The sequence below is a fragment of the Dermacentor silvarum genome, chromosome 4 (genome assembly GCF_013339745.2).
Source record: "Dermacentor silvarum isolate Dsil-2018 chromosome 4, BIME_Dsil_1.4, whole genome shotgun sequence".
Taxonomy (NCBI): Eukaryota; Metazoa; Arthropoda; class Arachnida; order Ixodida; family Ixodidae; genus Dermacentor; species Dermacentor silvarum.
Genome location: NC_051157.2, coordinates 10,434,668 through 10,460,308, shown reverse-complemented (window position 1 = coordinate 10,460,308; position 25,641 = coordinate 10,434,668). Strand labels below are relative to the sequence as shown.

General features: G+C 48.4%; 1 protein-coding gene across 4 annotated transcripts in view; it reads left to right on the top strand.

Annotated features, from left to right (window-relative positions):
- Positions 1 to 25,641, top strand: part of LOC119449417 (tuberin-like) — a 138,474-nt gene that overhangs the window by 11,442 nt on the left and 101,391 nt on the right. For all 4 annotated transcript variants that reach the window (XM_049665190.1, XM_037712585.2, XM_049665189.1 and 1 more), the window contains 5 exons: positions 782 to 846; positions 5,458 to 5,590; positions 5,704 to 5,752; positions 6,440 to 6,639; positions 9,087 to 9,363. In XM_049665190.1, coding sequence (XP_049521147.1) covers positions 782 to 846; positions 5,458 to 5,590; positions 5,704 to 5,752; positions 6,440 to 6,639; positions 9,087 to 9,363 — 724 coding nt within the window. The remainder of the gene's footprint in view (positions 1 to 781; positions 847 to 5,457; positions 5,591 to 5,703; positions 5,753 to 6,439; positions 6,640 to 9,086; positions 9,364 to 25,641) is intronic.

The following is a 25,641-nucleotide window of genomic DNA, read 5'->3' as shown; positions in this document are numbered from 1 at the left end:
GCCTTGAAAGAAATAAAAAGTTGGGTTTCTTTTGTAAAATTTTTTCGTTTCCATTTAGTGACAAACATGGTACATTGGCCGCCAATCTTGTACATGAAAGAAAACATATGGAAGGATAAACATTGGCATTAATTAATACAATAATTTACCTGATGTGTGCAAAAAATTTCAGCCCTCTGGATTTGTTTGGTAACAGAAAGGGTTGAAATGTGAGTTAAACTTAAGTTAGTGCTATGTTTGTAATTCTTTTGTTCTATATCTGAAGCTCCCAACAAGATTATATTTATTTTGGTCAAGGTAATATTAAGTTAATAACATTTTGAAAGAATATTTCGCTTATGGTGTTAAATTTATTTCTGTAACAATTTGGGAAAGTGCTGACAATTCGCAGTTTTCGCAGACGGTTGCCTGAGGCATAAGGAATATTGGTAATTTTTTCCTGCTAAAATATACTTTTTTTTGTTAAGAAACTAAGCGCGGATTCCCTTTTTTGAAAACAAAAATTATAAAATTTTTTTTTTCACAGTTTAAAATTGTCGACTGAACATGTTTGGAAGATCTTAACTGAAAACAGCCTAAGGCAGTATTCTCAACAATAACTTAGGGGAATAGGGTCACTTTTACATGATTTTACGTGGCATGATTTGACATCAGAACACCGCCCCTGACTCCAGCTGTCTCCCAGCCTAGCGGGAATAGAAGCATCCCCTCTAGAGCCTGCAGTGTTGCGTGTGGATGGAACAGGTGCAAAGACACAATCTCCTCCATTTTGCATGTGCAGGCTGGAGCTAGTGCGGGCACTGACAGACAATGGCAAGTGCTTGAACCTTTTCGAGGAGCAGGCCGGTGAGTCTGTTTGTCTGGGTGTGCACAAGTGCTACACAGTACGATCCACCTACAATGACAAAACCAGGAAATTTGGTCTTTATTATAACTACTTGTCAATTGTGACTGTGGCATAAGAAAAGCATACCTTTTGAAATAGTCCAGTGCTATGACCATATGAGTGAACTGACATGCTGGCAAGTAAGTAACCAACTTGTAGACGTTAGACTGGGCGAAAAAATTCATCGGCCCTTCCCCTACCGGAAAATGGGGGTAAGCGAAGCTTGTCCTGGGTGCATCTTGTGTTTGACGGTTATGTTTCTTGTAACTTGACCGTGAACAAGGGAAGGTCAGGTGATGTGCTCAGCGTTGGCAGAGTTTTGCTGATTCAGCGGCTCACACCGTAGAATCGGCCTGTCGACAACGCACCCTTTCACGGGCAATCACCCGTCGGCACTCGGCGTGCGCTGCCTGTTGTTTGGGGGCACACACCATGCGTGGCCGTCCCATCAGTTTTCCGATACTGAACTCAACGGAAACGAAGCGGGCGCAGTGTGCACGAAACCCTTTCCTGCCCTTTCCCTCCCCGGTGGAAGCAAAACGGCTCTGATTGGCCGGAGTTTTAGTGTTACATCGCTGGCGCAAGCTAGCGTATACAAGCTTCGCTTGAAAATTGATTAGCACAACATAAATTACACTTCATAACACTTGCGTGGTGTATTGTTCGTAATTGTTGTACGTATGCTGATAGCAACTCTTTGGAATGCATGAAATTTTGCACATGACCTCCAAGCAGGCTTAGCAATCGATCTGCGACAGCTCTAACTCATATTGGCATCATTTACTTCACTTACTTTCTAATTTCATTTATTGTTCCGTAGGGGCATTTTTTAAAGCAAACTCAACCTTATTTTACCTTTGTCCTTGTTTATCCTGGAAAAAATATTTTCGATAACATGATTTGATTGTTGTCACAGATGTGTGATAAATATTGGCGATTATGTTTGATCTTCTTGCACAGCAACTACACAAATGAGTGTAACATTAAAGTGGCTGACCATTACACATGATGTATCATTATAAGTAGATGATACTCTATTCCTTGCTTGGGAAAATCTAGAATGGTTCTAGAATGCGTGAGAACATTTTAAGTGAGCAATTGTGCAGTGTGTAGAACAAATAACCTTTGTCTGAGTCTTATATATTTGATTTGCTGTTGGAGCACTTGCAAAATCAAGGAAATGTTCATGCTGTCCCTTTCCTGTAGCAACCAGACAGCAACACTCATGGTTGCTGTCACGTGGAGTGTCATTGCCGACAATGTTTTTACTTCTTGAGTGGATATGCTGTGCTATTCCATCACAAGGAAAGTTGCTGTAGCTTTCTGTGCCTTGGTTGACAAAGCACTCGGAACAGCCAGATTAGGGAGTGCAGAATGTCATCACACCTGAAAAAAAAGCTGTCGCCATGATGCACAGTGCAGTTTGCTGTTAAAGAGAACAATAAGTGTAGACCACGTGCAAATTTTTTCCTTTGCCAAGTGTACAGTCACCTGGCTTTTCAGCAGATGACTTGTGGTTGGTGGCACTGGCACCTTTGTTGCACACCTTTGCAATGTATTGACATAACTTCAGCCAGCACTTGTAGCTAGAGCATGTGAGCCACATGTGAGCTAGAGCAAGTGAGAGTCACACTTTAGTGTGTTCCCTTTAACAGTGGACTGCACTCCCCAGCTTAAGCCCTTTTATCAAATTGAAATTTACCAATTTTTATACTTTACCGACACATTTTGGTTATCTGGCTGTGAGCTATGCTTTTGGAAGGTGCTGTAATGTGAAGAGGGCTGACATTAATTGCAGTACGTGAAAAGTACGGGACCCCACTCATTTATCCTTATTGATTCTATCACGTTTTATGTCACATCAGGTTATGATGAGAGATTTTTTCTGTCATTTTCAGACTACAAAACAGGTGATTGATAGTTTGTGGCATGTGCCCTCGACGTGGTCTTTGTTGTTGATCAGACAGCTAGGCAAGGCATGCTTCAGCACATTGTGAGAAGCATAGGTGATGTGTGCTGAAAAACCTATCTCAATTTGTGAGGAAGTCCAGGTCGCAATGCCATGGCAAGCAGGCCTCAGCCGAAGCTGCAGCATTTCTGCTCTTCGCTCTCTGTTCTCCTGCAATGCTACTGAATCTTCCCTGGTGCTTGCGTCACATGAATATAGTTTATTTGGTTGTCATCTAGTAATTGTGCTCTCTGAGAGTTGCTGCACTTGAATTTGGCTTTATCCACTTTGTATATGAATCAAAAGCACCAAGATTTATCATTTGTGCAACTACCATTAGAAACCAGTTACCATTATCATAACCTGAATTTCGCACATTAGCTGTAATGTCATAGGCTTGTGCCTGTTCTCTGGTTACAGCACTTGTAATATTTATTTAGTTATCTAATATTTTTCTTGCAACTTCATGTTCATAGATTCAAATGTCCTAGAATTGGTCGCTGTTGTCATATAACAGCTGTTAGAATGATGAGAAACACGAGTACTATAGGCTTGGGCTGGACATTCCGTGTGCTTGTGCACAGTGTAAAAGTTCAGTTCTCTAGCTCGTATACTGGTAACTAGATTCTGGTCAGTGTGTTTGTCATCATGATGCACCTTTGAAGCATTATGCTGTTTCCATGATGTTGTGAAGAATTATACAAGTGTTTCAATTCTACAGTATTTTTTCATTCCACAATCTCCTAATGGCGTTATAGGGCTGCCATTGGCAGTGGTTATTTTATGTAAGCAGGCAAATGGAGCTAATGAGCAAAGGCTTGCAACTCAGCTTTTTTTTATCAAGGAATGAATTTGCATATGGCGTATCAAAATGCAGCAGTTTTAATCTCTAGAAATAGCCTTACAGTAATTTGAATCACATTTCAAATCATATGCTGAGTATAGTCTGTTGTCATTATTGCATTGTGCTATCTACCACCAGGGGTGGGACTCCTGCGCTATTTTGATACAAATGCAAATTCCTGCACCAAACTGTGCCAAACACAGGAAATTGACCAAAATTACGCCATGCTGCACCACGATGGCTTCAGAATGTGTGCTCTGGCAGTGGCCGCGAACAGCGAGTGCATTCGTTCTCCAAAAAAGGGTGCAGCCATTCACATACCACACACCGTGCGGTATGTGGCAAGTGGCCGGCTTGCGCTGCAGCGGGCGGGCATCTCTGTACCCAGAGCCAGTATAATGTAAAACTATTCCAATCTGTTTTTGTACCCATATGGGCAAGGCCTGAGCCATTTTTACCTATCACGAAGGATTAATGGTTGATTTTGAATAAAAAGTCAGTTTCAACCGAAAAGCGAAGCATCGATTGCGATAGCAAATTAGTAGACAGCTTGTAGACAGATAGTAGACAGCAATGTTATACGAAGTAAGGGTAGTAGTTTTATGGGCAGTATAAACTTGTAAACATTCGCTTACAAACTAAATTAACAAGCCTGATGTCACGCATGCACAAGCAAACATGAACACATCTCACTCATTGACCGCAGTGAAACTCGCTGAAAACGCTGGAGTGAGGAAGCGCGGCAGCAGCAGCTAGCGAATTGACCTTCATGCTGCCTCTTGCTTCAACGCGAACTAAGCGGTGAAAACAGCGCACACGAAGCTATGTATCAGCACTCGCACTCTGTCCTCATCGCCTTCAAGATAGGGACCGCGCGGCTGCGCCATACCCAGCAGCCACCAGAGTAGAGCTCCCCCCCTCCCCTCCCCCCAGGTGCTTTGCACGTGCGAAATTGAGCCACCATTGTCGGCTCACCCTCGCACGCTTTCACTGGCACATACATCATACGGCATGCGGTGACAATGTTATTGCCCATGGACTCTATATGGAACAGCATGGCGACGGTGACAGCAGAAATGCACCTCGAGTGTCCATATAATTGCTATCGCAATAAAAGCAGATTGGAATAGTTGTATGTTATACCAGCCCAGGGTTGACTGCGGCTTTCTGAGTCTGCAATGACATATGGGGACCCAGAAATTGTTACAGCATCGATTGGACCACCTAATTTGAGAAAAATTTTCTGCTATCATGAGCGTTGGTGTGGGAATATATAGTTCGATTGTGGTGCCACCAATATTTTTTGGCTTTACAGGAAAGCATGCGCCGTGCCACCACTCGACCCACTCCTCCATATTCTGGTACACTATAGCTACAAAGCGCACTTCTACTGTGCGCTTCGTGTCGGTTTAGTCTGTGTTTCGTCTTGGTTTTGAAGTGTGCTGCCATATTATGTGTTCCATTATTCCTCCAAAATTAAGATTGGCCTGCTCCAAACTGCATCAAAAGGAAATTTTATCTGCTCCGAATTGCTCCAAAATGAAATTTAGTCTGCTCCAAGCCGCTCCAAAATGCAATTTTGTCTGCTCGAAACTGCTCCAAAATGCAATTTTACTTGCTCTAAAAATTGCTCCAAAATGGCCTTTGGACAGCCCCACCCCTGCTACCGCTGTACGAAAACCTCATTGACATAAGGGCCACAGTTCCATCTAGTTTGTGGTACTAGAATCCATGTCTTTATGCACATGATTGTGCTGACAGGTCATTGCTTTATACCAGGCACATTTCTGGTCAAGTGGATGCCGGAGGTGCTGAGCGCTGGTAGGGCACAAGAGCTACTGCCACTGCTTGTGAATGTGGTGCGTTTCAACTCATCGTTCCTAGACCGGACCACCATCATGGGATTTGTACAGTGAGTGCTTAACTGTCCATGTTTTCTGTAGCGGAATGCTTTCTCTTCTTTAGGGTGGAGGTAGCGCTCTAGATCTCTGGTGGAGCAATGGTACCTGCTTACTTCTTGTACAGGAACACATGCATCCTGTGCTGCCGCACCAATTTGGAGCTTGATGTTCAGGTAAGCCATTGCCAGTATGACAACATGAAGGAGCGGATGGTAGCTTGGACCCTTCAAGCTTGGGTTGTAATAAGATTCACCAGAGTGACAGTTTGGCAATCCATAATAATGTTAAAAAGCCCGAGCTGGCACGGACAAAAAATGCACATATACACACACAGGCGCAGTGTGTGTGTGTATGTGCCTTTTTCGTCCATGTCCAATTCGCGCTTTTTAACGTTGTTGTAATAATTAGTTATGAATTAAATGCATAGTTAGTGTAATAATAAACACAAATAGTTAATTTTATATTTATTGAAAAGCGGTGTGTACATAGCAACATTTTTTTATTTAGTATATCTGCACTTGTAATATTACTGGAAATTACTGGGTCAGTTTTTGCGGTGTTGAAAAGTAGCACATTTTGGAATAATGACTACTTGTGTACTGACGAGGCTACACTATCTCAGTGTCAAGATTTTTAGAGTATGTTTGCTTTATGTCTTCATTAGTGTCAGTGGTTGCCAAGTAATCATTGATGTGTATGCAGTGGCCCATAGTGCATTCACAAAGCTGCAAGGCTAGCCACCAAGGCATCTTGCTCCTTCACTCGTCTGACTGACTTAGCGTAACCGCTCCACTCCAATCAAATTGATTCACTGCACTCACCGCATTCCCTCACTGAAAGAGTGTATATTAATCTTGCAGTTGGGTTTGGAGCTGCTGGACAGCGTGGTGGGCTATGGTATGGTGAGTGCAGATCTGCTGGGCCACCTGGTGCCCACGGCGTGCCGCACAGTGGTGGTGGCACCCTTCTCGGAGCCTAGTTGGCGACTCATGCGCAATCTGCTGGGTACCCATCTGGGACACCGCACGATTGGCTACCTCTGCCGCTTGCTCGAGGATAGGTGCGCATCCTCCTTTGATGCTGCAGCTCCCTGCCCTTGGTGTTGTCTGTGGCTGACAGGCCCCTCAGTGTGTTAGTGCAATGTGCCTCTTTAATCGTTTATTGCCGGGTGAAAAAATAAAACAAAGAATCGGTGGGGTATAAGTGTTTTAAATGGGTACACGCTCGGCAGAATGAGCTATGTTTGCCTTAGTAATAGAACTACTTGTGTCACCTGCGTAGTTTCCATATTGGGGTCATCTCGTTGCTATGTTGTGGTAATGTCAGTGAGCAGCAACATTCCATTGCCAGTGTGTTGGACCAGTGACTAGGCAAAAGGCACCTTGCAGGACCTTTTTTAACGTCTTGAAAGCAGTCACAATTGAGGGCAGCACTTTACTGCTGCTAATTGCTCTCTTTGAGAACTGCGGTTACTCCTGAGAGAGAAACAGAGGAAGTGCAGGGAGGTTAACCAGAAAAATTCTCGGTTTGCTACCCTGCAGGGGGAAAGGGGGGTTTAAAGAGCTAGGAAGAAAGGCAAATACAGAAGCATCACTTGGCACACATAATTAAAGTGGTCCACGTCGCTATCACAGTCTATCTCTCAGGCGTGCAGACCGCAGGAAGCAAACTGTTGCTATGGTTGCCTTTAGCATGCATGTTTGTTGTGACCACTGTCATACTATCTTTTGCTCTTACCGTGGCCGGCTGTCCAGTGTCTCTAAGGTGGTACCAGAGTCCTTTAATAATTTTCTACTGGTCACAAAACTTCAGGTGAAGTTTACTATAGGGGCACCACTGCAGATGTGGAGCCTATTATTGCTATTGTCGTCGTCTTGCTTTGTGGTTTAGAATAGTTTAGATAAGTTAGGCCCGATCGGACTAGCCCGACATGGCGCCGATTTTGGTCTAACTTCCTGCGACACCTGTGTTGTGCCAACGGCCATGTCGGCAGGAGGGGGAGTCGTCGGCAGACAAGTTAGACGATTTTTGTTGAGACACTGCAATGCCACAACAGCTGCGTCGATGCAGGGGCCACAACAGCCCCCCGCACCAACCGCATTTTATTTACTCAATCTCAACACAACATTTAACATATTTGCAGCCAGGAACAGCAAGAGCGCATGCAACTTTCTGCATTTGAATACAGATTTATCTGAGTGGTGCGCATTTGATCACACCAGCACCTACGGCTGCAGTCAGTTGTTCGCTTCAAGCACAAACGCTGGCACGAAATGACAAATTATTGCAATACATGCCGATTTGTGAATATGAGCACCGTTGCATCACTAGCTGTGACGAGCTGCATGATGTGAGCGACTGGAGGCTTCAGAGGCCCCTTTGAAACCAGCAACTGAGACGGGGAGCTGTTTAGATAGCTGGGGTGCGATTGGAGCTCTTTGTTCAAAACGCGTTCTGTTCAGTTGCTGCAACGTCGCAAAGTGGCAGTATGCAAGATTTGTGAGAATGGGAGGACTCTTCATCATGCATGCAGTGCGCTCGATAAGGTATTGTTGAAGGAAACTCTGCACATATAAGTGCTCAGTTAGAGAGTGCATAGCTTTCTTTGAAAACAATTGATGCCTGCTGTATACTCGCATGTGCGCTGCAGTATTGTGGGGGCTGTAACCTGTTGCCTGTTTGGCATAAGAGGCAAACAAATGTGTCAGCATAAGAATATAACAGCCTCCTCTATAGGTTGTGAACAATACATACGGAGCTGCCAGTCGCCTTTCGTTCTTGGAACGCCGGCAAGTGCGACCGGCAGTCTTCAATCAACAACAGTGACATTCCGATGCACAGAAGATGTGAAATACTTTCTTCACAGCCGCAAGTGTCACAGGTGGAGTTGTTGGTGCAGCCAATTATGAACGAGTGTGACTTGGTAAATGCAGCACCAAGCCACAGTCACTACAACAAAGTTTCTTCGCACCTTGGTAGCTCATGTGGTAGATAAATCTTAGATCTTTAAGTCGGGAGCCGGGGAATGTAGGCAACTGCTCGTGGGCACTCGTTGACTTCCACAAGGGCAGTGTACTATCATGTGCCATAGAGTGAAGTGTAGCTGCTGTGTAAGTTCTTGAGAGTGGAATTGACCCATATCTGGCCACTGTAGTGCACAGAGTGGGCGGGCTGGTCGGCGAAGTCGTTTCTGCTGACACCACAGTGTGCTGGCAACCACTGATAAAATGTACATTGTGTCCTTGTTCTGTGGCTCGATGGTGTAAATGTATCTCCGACATGAGTTGTTTATGAGAACCGTGGTGCATTGAACTTTATATACTTTGGAAGGCTGCCTTCGAGTCACCAAATATAGTCCAGCGGTGAGGTGACTCCTGAGGAACTCGAGTGCTCCTTAAAGCGCAGAAAGTGCCGCTCCTGTAGAACTCGTCTTGATCTTGATTTCAACAGTAGTCCTTCTGAGAAATCATGCTATGCACGTGCCAATATCAAGTCCAATGTGTGCAGGTCCAATGTGTGTGACACGACTCTGCTCAAGGGGGCGGTGTTCTTCGTGGGTGCTGCCTTGTGGAGCCCAAAGGCAGTGGGCTCATTGCAGCATACTGCGGCGGGAGTGCTCCCATCGTTGGGGCGAGCCCTAGAGAGCGGCAATGCTCATCCATCTGTTGCCTACGAAGCAGCTGTGTGCCTGCAGTGGCTGCTGGGCGAGGGCGCACCCCCGCTTGGACCAGTCGCCTGGGACGCCATACTGAACCTGCTGTCCACTCTTCTCACCTTCCCACAGGTGGCTTGGTCCTTTGCATATTTGTGGTGTTTTGCTTATTCGTTGCATTTCATAATGCACACTGACTGCAAGCATTATGAACCACATTAACACCACTAACGAGGCAGAAAATGCCAAGGGAAACAAACAGCATTAAGCGAATAAGGGACAAAGAAAGCAGACAACACGAGCACTGTACTTTTAACCGAATGGGTTAATAATGCGATTAGCATTCTTAGTATACTTCACACACTTTTCAGGATGTTCCTGTTTGTGTTTCTTTTTGTCTCTAACCGTTTTTCCGCCAACTTGGGTCACTGGCTAGTCCGTGGTGTCATGGGTAGAGCATCGTGCTGCTGTGCTAAGGGAACTGGGTTTGAAACCAACCATTGGACCAACTTGGATTTGTTTTTTTGCTGCTGCTTGGGCATGACGTGCTGCAAGGCGCCGCCACTGCATGTGCCCCCGTTGGCGCATACTAATGTGACATTACCTGGTTGCTGCGCAGCGCCCCGCGCTGATGGGAGTTTCTACTCCTAAATAATCTTCCTCCCACTGCAGAGAAATTTGCTCGTGGCCTCCGAGACAGGAAACCTGGTGCGCCGGTGCCTGCGAACACTGAGAATTGTTCCCTCGCTTGCCGCATACGTAGTAGTACATACTCAGTGATCCAGGTTGGCGAAAGGTTCATGGAAGAGTGGCACATACCCATTGTATCCATGGCGGAACTCGCTACAGCGTTGGCATGAAAGGCGTTTACTGAAAAGCGGCACATAACCAGTGCATTTGTGACGCAGCCTGCTAATGCGTCGGATTGCTGTTTTTGAGGAACCCTTGCAGCGTGGGTTCAATTTCGCTCAGCATTGGAGAAACTTAAGGGGCGATGCTACTTTTAAAAAAAATATTCACCCTAGAACAATGAAGCTTAGGCTGTATATAGAGTTGTTTATGCTGATTTGAAATATATAATTAGGTTTCTTGCAAGTGGCATACTTTTTGTTCTGCACCATGACAAAGTGTAAGACATGCCTTTTGCCTCCCCCCCTCCTTTTTTTCCATCATTAAACTTCTATATTTATGGACCACTGATGGTTCATATTTCTCCAGTTGAACTTCAGAATGCCGAAAACTAAGTAGGAAGTGCATACAAATTATTTAATACACATGAAAAATTCGAACTTGGGAAGTCCACAATACCCAGGCTCCAGTAAGTGTTAACTTGCAATTTTTCTAATATATATATATATATATATATATACATATACATATAATATTGAGGTTTAACAGAGATAATTGTGCTCCTCACACCTTAGAGGAAACATGGGGAAAATTTAATGCAGATCTGAGCACTAGAAGTACCAAAACAAAAAGTCGACAGCTTGCACTAGGCCGCGCAAAGCTCAAGACTCAGCGCGAAGCTGGCCGAAATGCCGACACTGCGTTCCACCGCATTGCAATGCCGACAACGCATTCCAGCAGACCTGCTCCGTGAATGCGTCTCTTTCTCTCTAGCTCTCATTTTCTTTATCTCTCTCCCGAGCATAGCGCGCAAAACCTCCACCTCGCAGAGCATTGGCACGAGCGCCTGTGAATGCACCAGCTGTGGACGAAGACGACGACGCTCAAACGCAATCATATGGTTTGCATAAATGCATGTTTTGCAAGTGTGGCTGTATAGCCTAGTGGTTACGACACTTGCCTTGGGACTGTGGGTGTGCGGGTTTGAATTCCGCCTCGGCAAGAAAGTTCATTTTCTTTTATTTCTTTCTTCATTGCTGATGATGATAGTTTCTTGATACGAACCACAAGTTAAAGCTAGCTTAAACAGCTTCGCTGTTAAAACAGTTAGATGGGCAAACTCAAAAAGTTGCCAAAATTGCGTTTCGAGAAATCAAATGTTAAACTTAAACATTTTAAGTCGCAGCGTTAGAAAAATGCGGCAAATGCATGCTTTTTTTTATTATTTCTTGTGCCGCAGCAGCCCGCGCAACCAGTGGTTGTTGGGAGAAGGAGGCTTGGCCAAGCTCCACATGCGATCCGTACCACCGCGCGTTGCCGGCCGCGAGATGGTAGAAGACTGCACACTTTTGGGCTTTTAACAGCCACCTTGTGCTCCTTAAAAGCAATTTTAACTCATTTCCAGTTGTGTCCCGGCTTTGATTTTTATTTTGATAACAGTAGAGATACTAAATCTAACAAAACAAGTGAAAACAAAAAAGCAATTTTTGAAATACCCAATCGCACATATCTAGTTACCCAAGTTGGTGTCAAAGATGTTCCTTGAAGAGCAGCACACACCTACTGGCACACACTTAGTGACCCATGTTGGCATGAAAGAGGTTCGTTGAAAAGCTGCAGGTGTGTACACATTTCCGCGTACTCAGTGACCCAAGCTGATCTGATGGTTGGTTTCGAGCCCTGTTACCTTAGCACAGTTCCGGTGGATGTCCTTTCTCACAGGCTTGTGCTGTACATCTGTGTGCGGTGGAGCTGGTGAGGGAGGGACAGGAACTGGTGCTGTGTCCTCTAGTTCTAGGAGCTGTCTAATGAGCTCTGTCCTGAAGGCCAGCTGGGTAAATCGAGAAGGTCTAGAAAGCTCAGGTGCTTGTGTATGCTGTGCGATACGCTTGGAAAATAATATAGCTGTTCACAGCTGTGATGTCGATGCAGTGGAAGAATAACGTCTTCCACCAGCGGACTCATTTCCTCAAAATATTGATACATGCATATTGCGTGTTTCTTGTGGACGATGCGCGCGGGCGCCTCGACGAAGAAGACTAACTGCTTCTGTTGGCTGAACTGGCCAGCGCTGCAGTTGTCTTGTGTAAATATACTTTGTAAATAGTCTCCAGTGTTTATTCCTTCGTTCGCATAACATGTTTGGTGGAGAGTGCCGTTCCCCATCCTCGCCACGGAGTTCCGCAGTGGCCACACCGTCCTGGTTTCCGCCATGGCTCCCGGTGACGACACCTCGTCTGCTTATACTCCTGCGACCCCGGCAACAATGTATGTCACGGTTACCAATCCCTGCGATCCTGGCATATTCGGACGACAAGCCAATTTGCTTCTGGTGCCTCTGAATTGGCCACGTAGCTCGCCACTGCCGCACCTCCTAGACGTCCCCGTATTCGAGCTACTTTTCCCCGTCTCCTCGCCCATATGCCGACCCTTGCCGCTACTCGCCTCGTCGTATGCCTCCTACCTCAGACATATCCGTCGATGACAGTCGTCCCGCTCGCTCGCCGTTACCTCAGCGCGCATTGGTCCCTGTCACCCCAGCCACGCTGCTATTTGTCGCTGACTAATTATGGACCCTCCCGGACGGAGATCTAGACCATGCAGCTCCTAGGGGTAGTGCTGCATTAGCTTTGTCGTGTCGAAATCCTCCATTGACGCTTCCAACGAACCAGAACTTACTTGATGTTCACGTCGACGGTGTCCCTTTGACGCCGTTAATAGATACTGGAGCCCAGGTGTCCATGAGTTATAACCTCCGTCGTCGAATGAAGAAAGTTCTCACGCCTGCTACTGCACAAGCTGTACGCGTCGCCGATGGTGGCACTGCTGCCGTCACTGGAATGTGTATTTCCCATATAAATATTGCCGACCGCTATGTTCCAGTTATTTTTGCACTGCTGGCCAATTGTCCCCATGACCTAATCCTTGGACTCAACTTCCTTACGGCACATGCAGCTTTGATCGACTGATCTGCCGGTACCCTTTGCCTCGAACTTTCTCTACTCGTGCATATTCGTGCCGAACTGCCGAACAACTTTAGTACGATCGCCTTCGTCCCCCTGCTGCCTAAAGCCTTGACTTTCGTTGATTTGCTATCGTCTTTCCCTGTGCCTGATGGTGATACGTCGCCACACCTGTTTCTGATGTCCTTTTGATGCGCAATATCACTGTGCCCCACTCCGTCATAATCGTTGCCGATAACCGCACATGCCTCCCCGTCGTCAGTTTTGGCCTGACAAAGCAAGTTATACCCCAAGGCATATCAGTGGCAATGCTGCGTGCTCTAGGAGGTGACCACGTCACAATGTTTTCAGTAGACATCTGCTCCGATTCTCCACCATGTCCACATGATGCTGTTTGCCCTGACGCAACTTTTAGTCCCATGATGGCTGCGGACCTATTGCCTGAACAAGCAGCAGCTCTGTGTCGCCTTTTGGTTTCCTACCATGACATCTTCGACCTCAACAATAGACAATTGAGCCAGACTTCAATTGTTAAGCATCACATAAATACTGGTGATGCTAGTCCTATTGTAACAAGGAAAGTGAGAGGTAAAATATGTATTTACAGGAACCTATATATATATATATACATACGCTTACGACAGGCAATATGGAAAAATCCACACATGAGCCGAGGCGCGCCTTCATTGTCTTTCTTTCACTGCGTCCTCGTGCGCGCGCTTGAGTAACAGTCCCGTGACACAACCCCCCGGTGGCAGGAGCACCGACTCGCTGCTGTTCAAGGACACGAGAGGCAAGTTACAAGGGGACGACGACTAAGGTTTGGGGACATGGTACGGTTTGAGCCGTACAATGTGCACAATTTCACATTGTGGGCGGTGAGTTGACAATGTTGGTATTTGAAGGGGTGCAATTTCATAGGTGAGGTCGGGGACTTGTCGAAGAACGCGGTAAGGGCCTGTGTAGGGTGACAGAAGTTTTTCTGAAAGTCCGACTCGGTGCGTCGGAGTCCAGATGAGAACGAGGGAACCTGGCAGAAAATGGTTGAGCCGGCGATGCCTGTCGTATAAAGCTTTGTCTTGCTTGCGATGTGGCTAATCGGTGGCGAGCAAGCTGACGGGCGTGGTTAGCTCGAGCAATGGCGTTGTGGACATACTCAGTGGTGGTAGACGTATCAGAAGGCAGCAGGGTATCCATAGGTAAAACTGGATCATGCAAAGAGCAAATAAAATGGAGAGAAACCGGTGACATTGTGGCATGATGAATTGTAGGCGAACGTCGCGAATGGAAGGTTAACGTCCCAATGGGTGATCCGAGGACACGTACATTGACAACTTGTCTATGAGCGTGCTATTTAAGCGTTCTGTGGTGCCGTTAGTCTGGGGATGATAAGCGGTGGTGAGCTTGTGCCGGATTGCGCACAATGTAAGAATGTCGGCTATTACTTTTGAGAGAAACTGCGGGCCTCTGTCCGTAAGAAGTTGTTTAGGGGCACCGTGATAAAGTATAACATCACGCAACAAAAAGTCGGCGGCGTCAGTTGCACACCTTGTAGGGAGGGTGCGCGTGATCGCGTACCGTGTGGCATAATCTGTTGCGACGGCGATCCATTTGTTCCCTAAGTAAGGCACTGGGAAAGGGCCAAGCAAGTCGACACCGACGCAAAAGAAAGGCGCATACGAGATGTCCAGGGGTTGAAGGGGACCACTAGGGGAAATGGTGGGCTTCCTTCGGCGTAGGCAGAGCTCACACGAAGTGATGTACTGGCGCACCGACCAATACATGCTGGGCCAGTAAAATTGGCACCGCGAGCAGCTGTATGTACGAGTAACGCCGAGGTGGCCCACCATGGGTACGTCATGACGTTGAGCAATGACGGTTGGCCGCAGCTGTTCCGGAATAACAAGCAGGAACTCGGGGCCGTCAGGGAACATACTGCGACGGTACAGTATTCCGTCCCAGAGTAAAAACATGCGAAGGTCGGCCCCTGAAGGCGAAGACTCCAGCCGTGCAATAAGTTGTTGCAGTGCGACATCACGCCTTTGTTCATCTCCAATATGAGTGAGATTCGAGATCTGCATGACACAGGCTGTTATAGTGTCGCCGGAGTCACAGTCGGGTGGGTCCACCGGGTGACGGATAGACAGTCCGCAACTTGATGTAATCGACCAGACTTGTAGATGACGGAATAGGAGTACTCCTGCAGCCGCAAAGCCCTGCAACCGAGTCGGTCAGTTGGATCTTTCAGGGATGAAAGACAACAGAGTGCATGGTGGTCAGTGACAACAGAGAACTGTCGGCCGTAGAGGTAGGGTCGAAATTTTGCGACGGCCCAGACAAGAGCGAGACATTCCTTCTCAGTGATGAAGTAGTTACACTCGGATCTCGAAAGAAGGCGGCTGGCGTAACCTATCACTCGGTCGGGTCCATGCTGCTGTTGTGCTAAAACAGTGCCTATGCCATGACCGCTTGCATCGGTGCGGATCTCCGTAGGGGCAGAGTCATCAAAGTGAGCCAGAGTAGGGGGTGTCATAAGCAGAGTTATCAGCGTGGTAAAAGCTGAAGCTTGTGAAGCACCCTAGGAGAAATGCATGTCTTTCTTAATAAGAAGTTCGGTAAGTGGCTGGGCGATAGTTGCAAAATCTCTCGCGAAACGACGAAAATACGAGCAGAGGCCAACAAAGCTGCGAACGTCATGGATGGAACGTGGTATGGGGAAATCGACGACTGCATGAACCTTGTCGGGGTCTGGCCTGATACCTGCAGCGTCAACAAGGTGCCCAAGGATTGTAATTTCACGGCGATCAGAATTGCATTTGGAGGAATTCAACTGCAGGCCAGCTCTCCGGAACACATCGAGAACCACTGACAGACACTGCAAGTGACTTGAAAAAGTAGATGAAAACACGACGACATCGTCGAGGTAGCATAAGCAAGTGGACCATTTCAAGCCCCGAAGAAGGGAGTCCACCATGCATTCGAATGTCGCTGGGGCATTGCACAGACCAAACGGCATGACCTTGAATTGATAAAGACTGTCTGGTGTTGTAAACACGGTCTTTTCCCGATCATTGTCGTCCACTGCAATTTGCCAATAGCCCGAATGGAGGTCGATCGAGGAAAAATACGTAGCTTCGTGGAGACAGTCAAGCAGGTCGTCAATTCGCGGCAGTGGATAAACATCCTTTTTAGTGATCTTGTTTAGGTGACGATTGTCAATGCAGAAACGCTAACTATTATCCTTCTTCTTGACGAAGACAACAGGGGAAGCCCAAGGGCTGCAAGAAGGGTCAATGGTCTCCTTTTCGAGCATCTTGTTGACTTCTTCCTGAATGACGTGACTTTCAGCTGCAGACACTCGATAAGGACGCCGATGAATTGGGTGAGCATCACCAGTGTTGATCCGGTGTGCTACTTTAGAGGTTTGGCCCAATGGCCCGCCGTCAAAATCAAATATGTCCCGGTATGACGTCAGCAAGCAGCGCAGCTCCTGAAAGTTGGACGTAGAAAGGTCAGGTGCTATCATTTTATCGATGTTGTCGGGTATCTTGGACTGTGTCTTGGGGCAAGGAGATGGCAAGGCGGTATCAGGATCAATAGAAACTGGGCATGTTCTTTAAGGGCTGATACACTCGCCAGTCTGATGCCTTGCGGTAAGATTTGGGAAATGGTGCTGAAGTTCAAAAGAGGAATGTACGTGCGGTTGTCAGGAACCGTCACAACTGCATGCGGCAGGGCTACGTTGCGCGTAAGGGTCACGTCTAGCGTTGGTGATAGCACGTAGTCACCGTCAGGTACCGATGGGGTCGGTGACAAAGGAACATACGTAGAGGCTCGTATTTTCGCCTACATTTGAAACTCACCTTGAGCGCTTATCAACTGTTCTTCAAGTCTTCCGTGAGGCTGGGCTCCAACTAAATTCATCGAAGTGTCACTTCGGTCGTCGGCAGATTACAGTGCTGGGCCACCTCGTTGATGCTTCCGGTATTCAACCCAACCCAGAGAAAATTCGTGCTGTCACGTCTTTTCCTGTACCTCAGTCTGTCAAAGATGTCCGAAGTTTTGTAGGACTCTGCTCCTACTTCTGATGGTTTGTTAAACACTTCGCAGCGATTGCTCAACCACTTACTGATCTTCTGAAGAAGGACGTGCTGTTTACGTGGGGTCCCGCTCAAGCTGCCGTGTTTGCCCACCTGACCAGCATTCTTACCACGCCACCTATACTGGCCCACTTTGACCCGTCCGCTCCTACAGAGGTCCGTACCGATGCCAGTGGTCACGGTATCGGAGTTGTCTTAGCCCAATGCCAACAGGGTCAAGATTGTGTTATCGCCTACGCTAGCTGCCTCCTCACAGCAGCGGAGCACAACTATTTGATTATAGATCGTGAATGCCTGGCTCTCGTTGGGGTGGTTTCCACATTCCGCCCGTACTTGTATGGCACGCACTTCTCGGTAATCACGGACAACCATGCGCTCTGCTTGCTTTCCTCACTCAAGGATCCTACTGGCTGGCTTGGTCGCTGGGCTCTGCGACTGCAAGAATATTCCTATGCAGTAGTGTACAAGTCAGGCCGCCTGCATCAAGACGCAGACTGTTTATCATGCTATCCGGTGAACGAACCACCCACCGATACTGACACCGATGACGACGCTTGCGTTTTCTCCATTTCTCAGCTGCTACACGTCGCCGACGAGCAACACCAGGATGCCGCCTTGTGCGCCATCATTGATCGCTGCGAATATTCGCCTGCTGATTCGTCCCTTCACTTGTTTGTTTTCCAGGATGGTGTATTATACCGCCACGACGCATGCCCCGACGGTCCTGCCCTACTCCTCGTCATTCCTAAGCACCTCCGATCAACTGTTCTCCAAGAACTTCACTACTTACCAACGGCAGGTCATCTTGGCAACTCCCGCACCTACGACCAGATCCGCTGACGCTTCTTTTGACCAGCCCTTGCCCGCTCCGTCCGGAAATACGTTGCGGCGTGGGGAGACATGCCATCACTGAAATACACCATCGACGCTCCCTGCCGGGTGCCTTTAACCGCTCGACATTCCTTCGGAGCCATTCTTTCGCATTGGCTTGGACTTACTTCGCCCTTTCCCTCTATCAACGTCTGGCAACAAGTGGGTCGCTGTGGCGACAGATTACGCCATGCACTACGCCACCACCAGAGCACTTCCAACAAGCTGCGCCTGATGTCGCCGATTTTCTTTTACGCGACGTGATTCTGCAGCATGGAGCTCCACACCAACTGCTCACTGATCATTTTTTTCTAAAGTCATCGCTGACATTCTGCAGTCCTGCTCAACCAGGTACAAGCTGACTACGTCTTACTATCCACAGACTAATGGTCTCACGGAGTGTCTGAATCGAACCCTGACACACATGCTTGCAAAGTATGTCTCATCCGACCATGCTGATTGGGACCTTGCCCTACCCTATTTCACATTTGCCTACAATTCTTCGCGTCACGACACTGCCGGTTATTCCCTGTTCTTTCTGTTGTTTGGCCGAGAACCCACATTGTCACTGGACACATCCCTTTCATCTGCCGCAGCAGAGACCACCGAATATGCACTTGACGTCATCACCAGGGCAGTCCAAGCACGTGAAATTGCCCGCGCTCGCCTCCTGACTTCACAAGAGAACCAACGGCGTTTGTACGATCGTCAACACAGAGACGTCCACTTTTCGCCTTGATCTCTGGTACTCCTGTGGTCCCCGACTGATCACGTTGGCCTGTAAAAAAAACTCCTGTCTTAGTACAAAGGTCCATATCGAGTGCTGCGTGCCGTGACTCCCATTACTTATGCAATCGCCCTAGTCAGTACCAGTGCCTCATCTGCCCTGAATTTCACTGACGTTGTGCATGTCGCACACCTCAAACCGTATTACTCTCCTGTTACCACCGATATTTAGACGCATCAGGACGGTGCTTCTGCTGCCGGGGATAATGATACATGCATATTGCATATTTCTTGTGGATGATGTGCGCGGGTGCCCCGACGAAGAAGACGAACTGCTTCTTGCTCTTGAGCTGTCGCCTGAGCTGGCCAGCGCTGCAGTTGTCTTGTGTAAATATACTTTGTCAATAGTCTCCAGTGCTTATTCCTTCGTTTGCGTAACAATATTGTACGAGCCAATCAGCTGGTCAGATTTATCGGCTCCAAGCATTCCGGCGTTATATTCGTCAATGAGCTGTAGCTTTTTTATGGCGATTTGTTGCCACTTTCCTTCCTTCTTTTCTCGTCATTTAGCTAGCACTTGCGAGTTAGCGGTGTGTGCCGTGCTCACCATATGCACAACACATCGATCCTTCCATTGAAGATACAGGACTCCCTTGTATCTCAGCCACTGGATGTCTCCCCTTTTAGCTCTCCTCTCCTCTCCCCAGTGACGCCTTTCAGTTCTGTGGGGAATCCCCAGCAAACTATTCGTGTTTTGCCACACCCTAGTGTCTTGCATCCCAAAAAGTGTGCAAGAGAGGTCGAGGTGTAGAAATTGTCCATATAAATAATGTACCCACTGTCAAGGTACTTGTCACAAAGCTTTGTCAACACATCAAAGGCCAGCCCATTGGCACTAGGTTTTTCACGCTTCCCTGTATACACTATGAACTGGATGGTGTAGCTGGTTTTCTGGTCCGCAAGAACCCATAATTTATAGCCCCATTTGAAAACTTTGTCTCTAATGTGTTGCAAAATTCCAGAAAGCGCTTTGGATTTTACCATTCTTTCGTCCACTGAAATTTCACAATATGGCTGGAAAGGTGTTGCGGAGCAGTCTTTGATGTGCTGAAGAAGCCAGGGCACCTTGTCCAGTTTCTGGGTCGGATACATGCAGCATGATCAGGAGTGCGGTGAAATGTCGCCTTGACAATGCTTGGAAAGAGAAGTCCGGAAAACAATTTTGCCATCATCATCAGCCTATATTTATGTACACTGCAGGACGAAGGCCTCTCCCTGCAATCTCCAATTACCCCTGCCTTGCGCTAGCTGATTCCTACTTGTGCCTGCAAATTTCCTTACTTCATCACCCCACCTAGTTTTCTGCTGTCCTCGACTGGGCTTCCCTTCTCTTGGTAGCCATTCCGTAACTCTAATGGTCCACGGGTTTTCTACCCTACGCATTACATGACCTGCCCAGCGCCATTTTTTTCCCCCTTAATGTCAACTAAAATATCGGCTATCCTTGTTTGCTCTCTGATTCACACCGCTCTCTTCCTGTCTCTTAAGTTAGGCCTAACATTTTTTAGTTCCATAGCTTTTTGTGCGGTCCTTAACTTGTACTCGAGATTCTTTGCTAACCTCCAAGTTTCTGCCCCATATGTTAGCTCCGGTAGAATGCAATCATTGTACACTTTTCTTTTCAACGACAGTGGTAAGCACCCAGTCAGGATTTGGTAATGCCTGCCATGTGCCCTCCAACCCAATTTTATCCTTGTGTAAATTTCCTTGTCACGCCATACAGAAGCTACAACACACGACCACGCAGATCTTGCGCATGATTCAACGAATTACTAGCAGGAAGAGGGGACTCAAGGAACAGGACCTTATCCGATTAGTGCAGGCTCCGATTGTGAGCCGCATTGCGTACTCGGCACCATATTTAAATTTAAGGAACGCGGAAGTGGAGGTACTCGACCGGCTGATACGCAAGGCGTATAAGCAAGCGCTCGGACTCCCACCCGGAACGGCTACTTTTCGCCTCGAGGAGACAGGGGTGTACAACAACGCACGGGAAATCATAGAGGCCCACCTGGTAAGCCAGAAGGAAAGACTACTACGCAGAATAGCGGGACGCTGCGTCTTGGAATGTCTTGGATATTCCGTACGGAAGACCAGCGCACTGACCAAAATCCCAACACGAATACAAGAAACTATGCACGTCTCACCGATTCCCAAGAACATGCACCCAAACTTCCACATCGGACGGAGACAAGCCCGAGCGCAGGCGCTCGCGAGAAAGTATGGAAACCACCCCAATGTCTTGTACGTAGATGCGGCCAGCACTGCAAGAAGCACCGCATTCGTCACCAGCGTAGTCGACAATCACGGGACCGAAATAAATGCATCGTTGGTTTCCAGAGTGAGCACTGCGGAGGCAGAGGAACTAGCGATAGCGTTAGCCATAGTTCATGCGTCATAGTTCTGACGGACTCTCAGACGGCATGCAGAAATTACTCCAGGGCCAAAATTTCCAGGGCTGCACATCGCATTCTGAATGGAGCGCACCAGCTGCCAGCATACATACAAATCGTGTGGACTCTGGGTCATGAGTCCTTACGTGGCAATCAGCAGGCACACGCCTACGCCCGAGCGCATGCACACCGGGAGCCGCGAGATGACCGCGCCGAGCAGTTCTAACCAGAGCCCATACCTTTAACCTACACTCACATCCTACAACACTATCGCCTTTCACGAAGAACACTACCCCCACCTCATAATTCTCTGACGCGCGAGGAGGCCGTAATATGGCGAAAACTCCAAACAAACACATATCCCCATTTGAGTCTTTACCACGCCATACACCCTGCGCTGTATTCCTATAAATGTCCACACTGTGATCAATGTGCAACACTTTACCACATGGTATGGGGTTGCGCAAACACACCACAGCTAACACCCATAACACACCCCACCACACGGCAATGGGAGGCAGCGCTGTCCAGCTCCGACTCGACGGACCAGCTCAACCTGGTCAACCGAGCGAGAAGGGCAGCTAAGGCCGCTGGACTCCTGGACTGAGGGGACCACCCACTGCAGAGCGGAGGAGCTACCTACGCTCGCGTGCTCTTTTTATTAAAGTTTATTCTCTCTCTCTCTCTCATGATCAGGGTCCCCTGTGAGTAATTGACCTAGATAAACATACTCCTTTACAGACTCTAGAGGTTGACAGGTGATGCTGAATTCTTGTTCCCTTGCCAGGCTATTGAACTGTAAGGACTGTGTGGCGGAGACAACCACCGCAAGGCCGAGAGATGGCGCCACCGGACAGAGCGACATCATCATCACCGATACGGAGCCGAGAGATGGCACCTCTGTACGGAGCGACATCGTGAGGATGGAGAAGGAGTCGGGGGAGGCCGAGCAGGAGGGAATAAAGGGTTGTACTTGTTCGAGACGCGGTGTGCACGCTTCCTCCCTGACAAGTGGGGGCTCGTCCGGGATTGGAAATGGATAGCGTGAATGTTCCGGAGGAAGTAGTGCAGTACCTCGTCAACCAGACAGACGGATCGCCCATCCAGCGGGAACAGGTCGCCTCCCTGCTGCGGCAACGAGTGCTCCGCCTGGCCACGGGCTGGTCTCAATCTACGTCCTCGCTCCGATGCAAGATCCACTGGGCGGCAGGCTCCCGCCGCCAGCGGTTCCTGTGTGTGCCTGACCTCTGTAAGGACATTGTACTCGGGAGGGATTTCCTGACAGTGACTGGAATATCGCTCCATATTGCACTGGGAGGTTGGACAATTGGGACGGAACCGCAGTGCATGGTACCCTTCGTCAAAGGAGAGCAGCAGGTTAAGGGGGAGCTAGAATCATATGACCTGCAAGTAATCTTTACCGAGCAACCAATCTTCGCTGAGCAACCTGAGCCTATGGTCAGCTCTGAGGTCTCAACCGCCAATGACCCTGCTAGCTTTGCGGCTCAGATGAATGTTGATCCACGTCTGGCGCACGTGCTCGACACTTTCAGCCCAATTATTACAACTACCCCCGGGCGCACGACAATTGCTGAACATCGAATTGACACTGGGGACAGCCTACCTGTACGTTGCAAGCTTCGCCCCGTCAATGCCAAAAAACAGGCCATTATGGATAATTGCATCTATGACCTCCTAGAACAGGAGCTCATACGCCCGAGTACCAGTCAGTGGACGAGTGCTCCTGTTTTGGTCGCAAAAAAGTCTGGTGGCTTCCGCCTCGCCATTGATTATCGGCCACTGAATAGCCGAACAAGGGTGCCTGTTTACCCTATGCCCAGGACCGACTGGCTGTTGGCACAGCTGGGTCAGGCACAATGGTTTTCAAGTTTTGATCTGTCACAAGGCTTTTTCCAAATCCCAGTGTGCCAACCAGATATCCCTAAAACTGCATTTATCTGCCACCAGGGCACCTTTGAATTCACTAGGATGCCCTTCGGAGTGGCAGGTGGGCCAGCAACCTTCCAAACGTTGATGGACAGAGTTTTGGATGGTATAAATCATAAATTCGCAATGGCATTCCTCGATGACGTCCTGGTGTATTCAGACACTCTGGACAATCACGTGGAACACATCCAATGTGTACTCGAGCACATCAGAGCCGCAGGCCTCACCATCAACCCAGACAAAATCCAACTCTGCCACCACTCACTCAGGTTCCTTGGACATATTATTTCACCTGGGCAGTGTAGACCTGACAAAGACAAAGTGCTTGCTGTGTTGCACTACCCTCGACCAGCAACAGTCAAACAACTGCAAGCTTTCCTTGGCCTGGCGGGGTATTATCGAAGCTTCATACCTCGATTTTCGCTCACAGCCCACCCCCTCACCAGCCTTTTGAAGAAAGATGCACCCTGGCAGTGGACCAACCAGCAAGAGTGCGCATTCCAGAGTCTGAAGCAGTCCTTGGCCAATGATGCCGTGGTGAACCTGCCTGACCTCAACCAGCCCTTTGTGGTGGAAACAGATGCCAGTGGTATTGGAATAGCTGCTGTGCTACTCCAGGCAAGCCCCGAGGAACTCAGACCTGTGTCATTCATAAGCAGGGTCCTCACGGAGGCAGAAAAACAGTACACTGTTCAGGAATGGGAGTGCCGGGCAGTGGTCTGGGCAGTCGATAAATTCAGACCTTACCTCGAATTCATGGAATTCGAAATCCATTGTGACCATTCTTCTCTCTCATGGATGTTTCAAACAAATCAAGCCTCACCTAGAGTCAAGCGGTGGGTCCTTAGGCTGCAAGGCCTTAACTGCAAGATCAAACACAGGAGAGGACTTGCCAACATTCCAGCAGATGCCCTTAGCAGAGCCCCCTTGAACTGTCCAGACAACCCAAGCCAGACTCTACCCGAAACTCTGTTCCCGATTACCGTTCAAGAGCCTGAGCAACACATTACATTCGAGACAGTTGCCACCCTGTCTGTGACAGACGATGTGACTCTCCTCAACGATATAGAATGCCTGATTGAGGAGCAAGGTCGTGATCCACTGTTCGCCAAGCTGAAAAGCGTCATGCAAGGTACAACCCTCCCAGAGAACGACCCACAATCACGCCTAATTAGGGACTTGGCTGCTTCGACAGAACTGGAGTCTACTGGGTTGCTCGTTCAGCACAGAGGGAACCAAAAGGTGCCTTGGCTACCAGAGTGCTTGCGGACTCTGGTGCTGAAAATGGCGCATGACCACCCCACGAGTGCACATGCGGGTTTTTTCAAGACATTGCAGCGGGTCTCTTCTCGTTTCGTATGGCTGGGTATGCGAGCAGATGTATCTAAATATGTCAGATGCTGCAAAGTTTGCCAGCGCTCCAAGGCAAATCGCCAAAAGCCAGCGGGCCTTATGAGCAGCCAGTGGGCCACTGCACCGATGGAGGAACTTAGTGTAGATGTCATTGGACCGTTACGACTCACACCATGGTGCCACCAGTGTCTGCTGGTGGTGGTTGACAAGTTCACAAAGTTCATTGAATTGTTTCCTCTAAGAGCAGCTACCAGCCAAAACATTGTTGATTGTATGCGGCAAGTCTTCTGTCGGCATGGAGTACCAGTAGCAATTTCCAGCGACAACGGGCGCCCATTTGTCAGTACGCTTTGGAAGAGCCTCCTGAAGCAATGGGGCATAAAAGACCATCATACCGTGCCTTACCGCCCCGCTGGACAGATGGTAGAACGCCATAACGGTACAGTTAAGGAATGCCTCCGGGCCTACTGCACAAACCACAGGGAGTGGGACTCTCACATCCCCGAAATTGCCTTTGCTCTCCGCACTGCAGAGAGTGTTGTGACAGGCTACGCGCCTGCCTTCCTGTGTTATGGTCGAGAGCTGCGCACTCCATGGGAACCACCTGGCACCAAGGACAACGTTGAACCGCCTGCCACGGCTTACCATGCCTTTTCCGAAGAAGTCCGCCAGTGCCTTGCCCAGGCCTTTGAATTTACTCACGGACAGCAAACTGCCGCTTAGGCAAAACAAAAGACATATTACGACCACCACAGGCGGCCAGTTACCCTGAAACCAGGCGATCTTGGTCTCCTGGACAGCCATACTTTAAGTAATGCAGCAACAGGCGTATCATCGAAGCTCGCACCAAGACATTCAGGTCCCTATAGGATTACAAGGAATGTCGGTGCTAACAACTTCATGCTGACAGACCCAACGACAGGGCGCCGCCGCGGGATAGCCCATGCTGACCAGCTGACCGCGTATTATGAACCTCGACTGGACATGCCCGCGACGGGTTCACGTTCTACGGGGGGGAGACGTGTAAGGACTGTGTGGCGGAGACAACCACCGCAAGGCCGAGAGATGGCGCCACCGGACAGAGCGACATCATCATCACCGATACGGAGCCGAGAGATGGCACCTCTGGACGGAGCGACATCGTGAGGA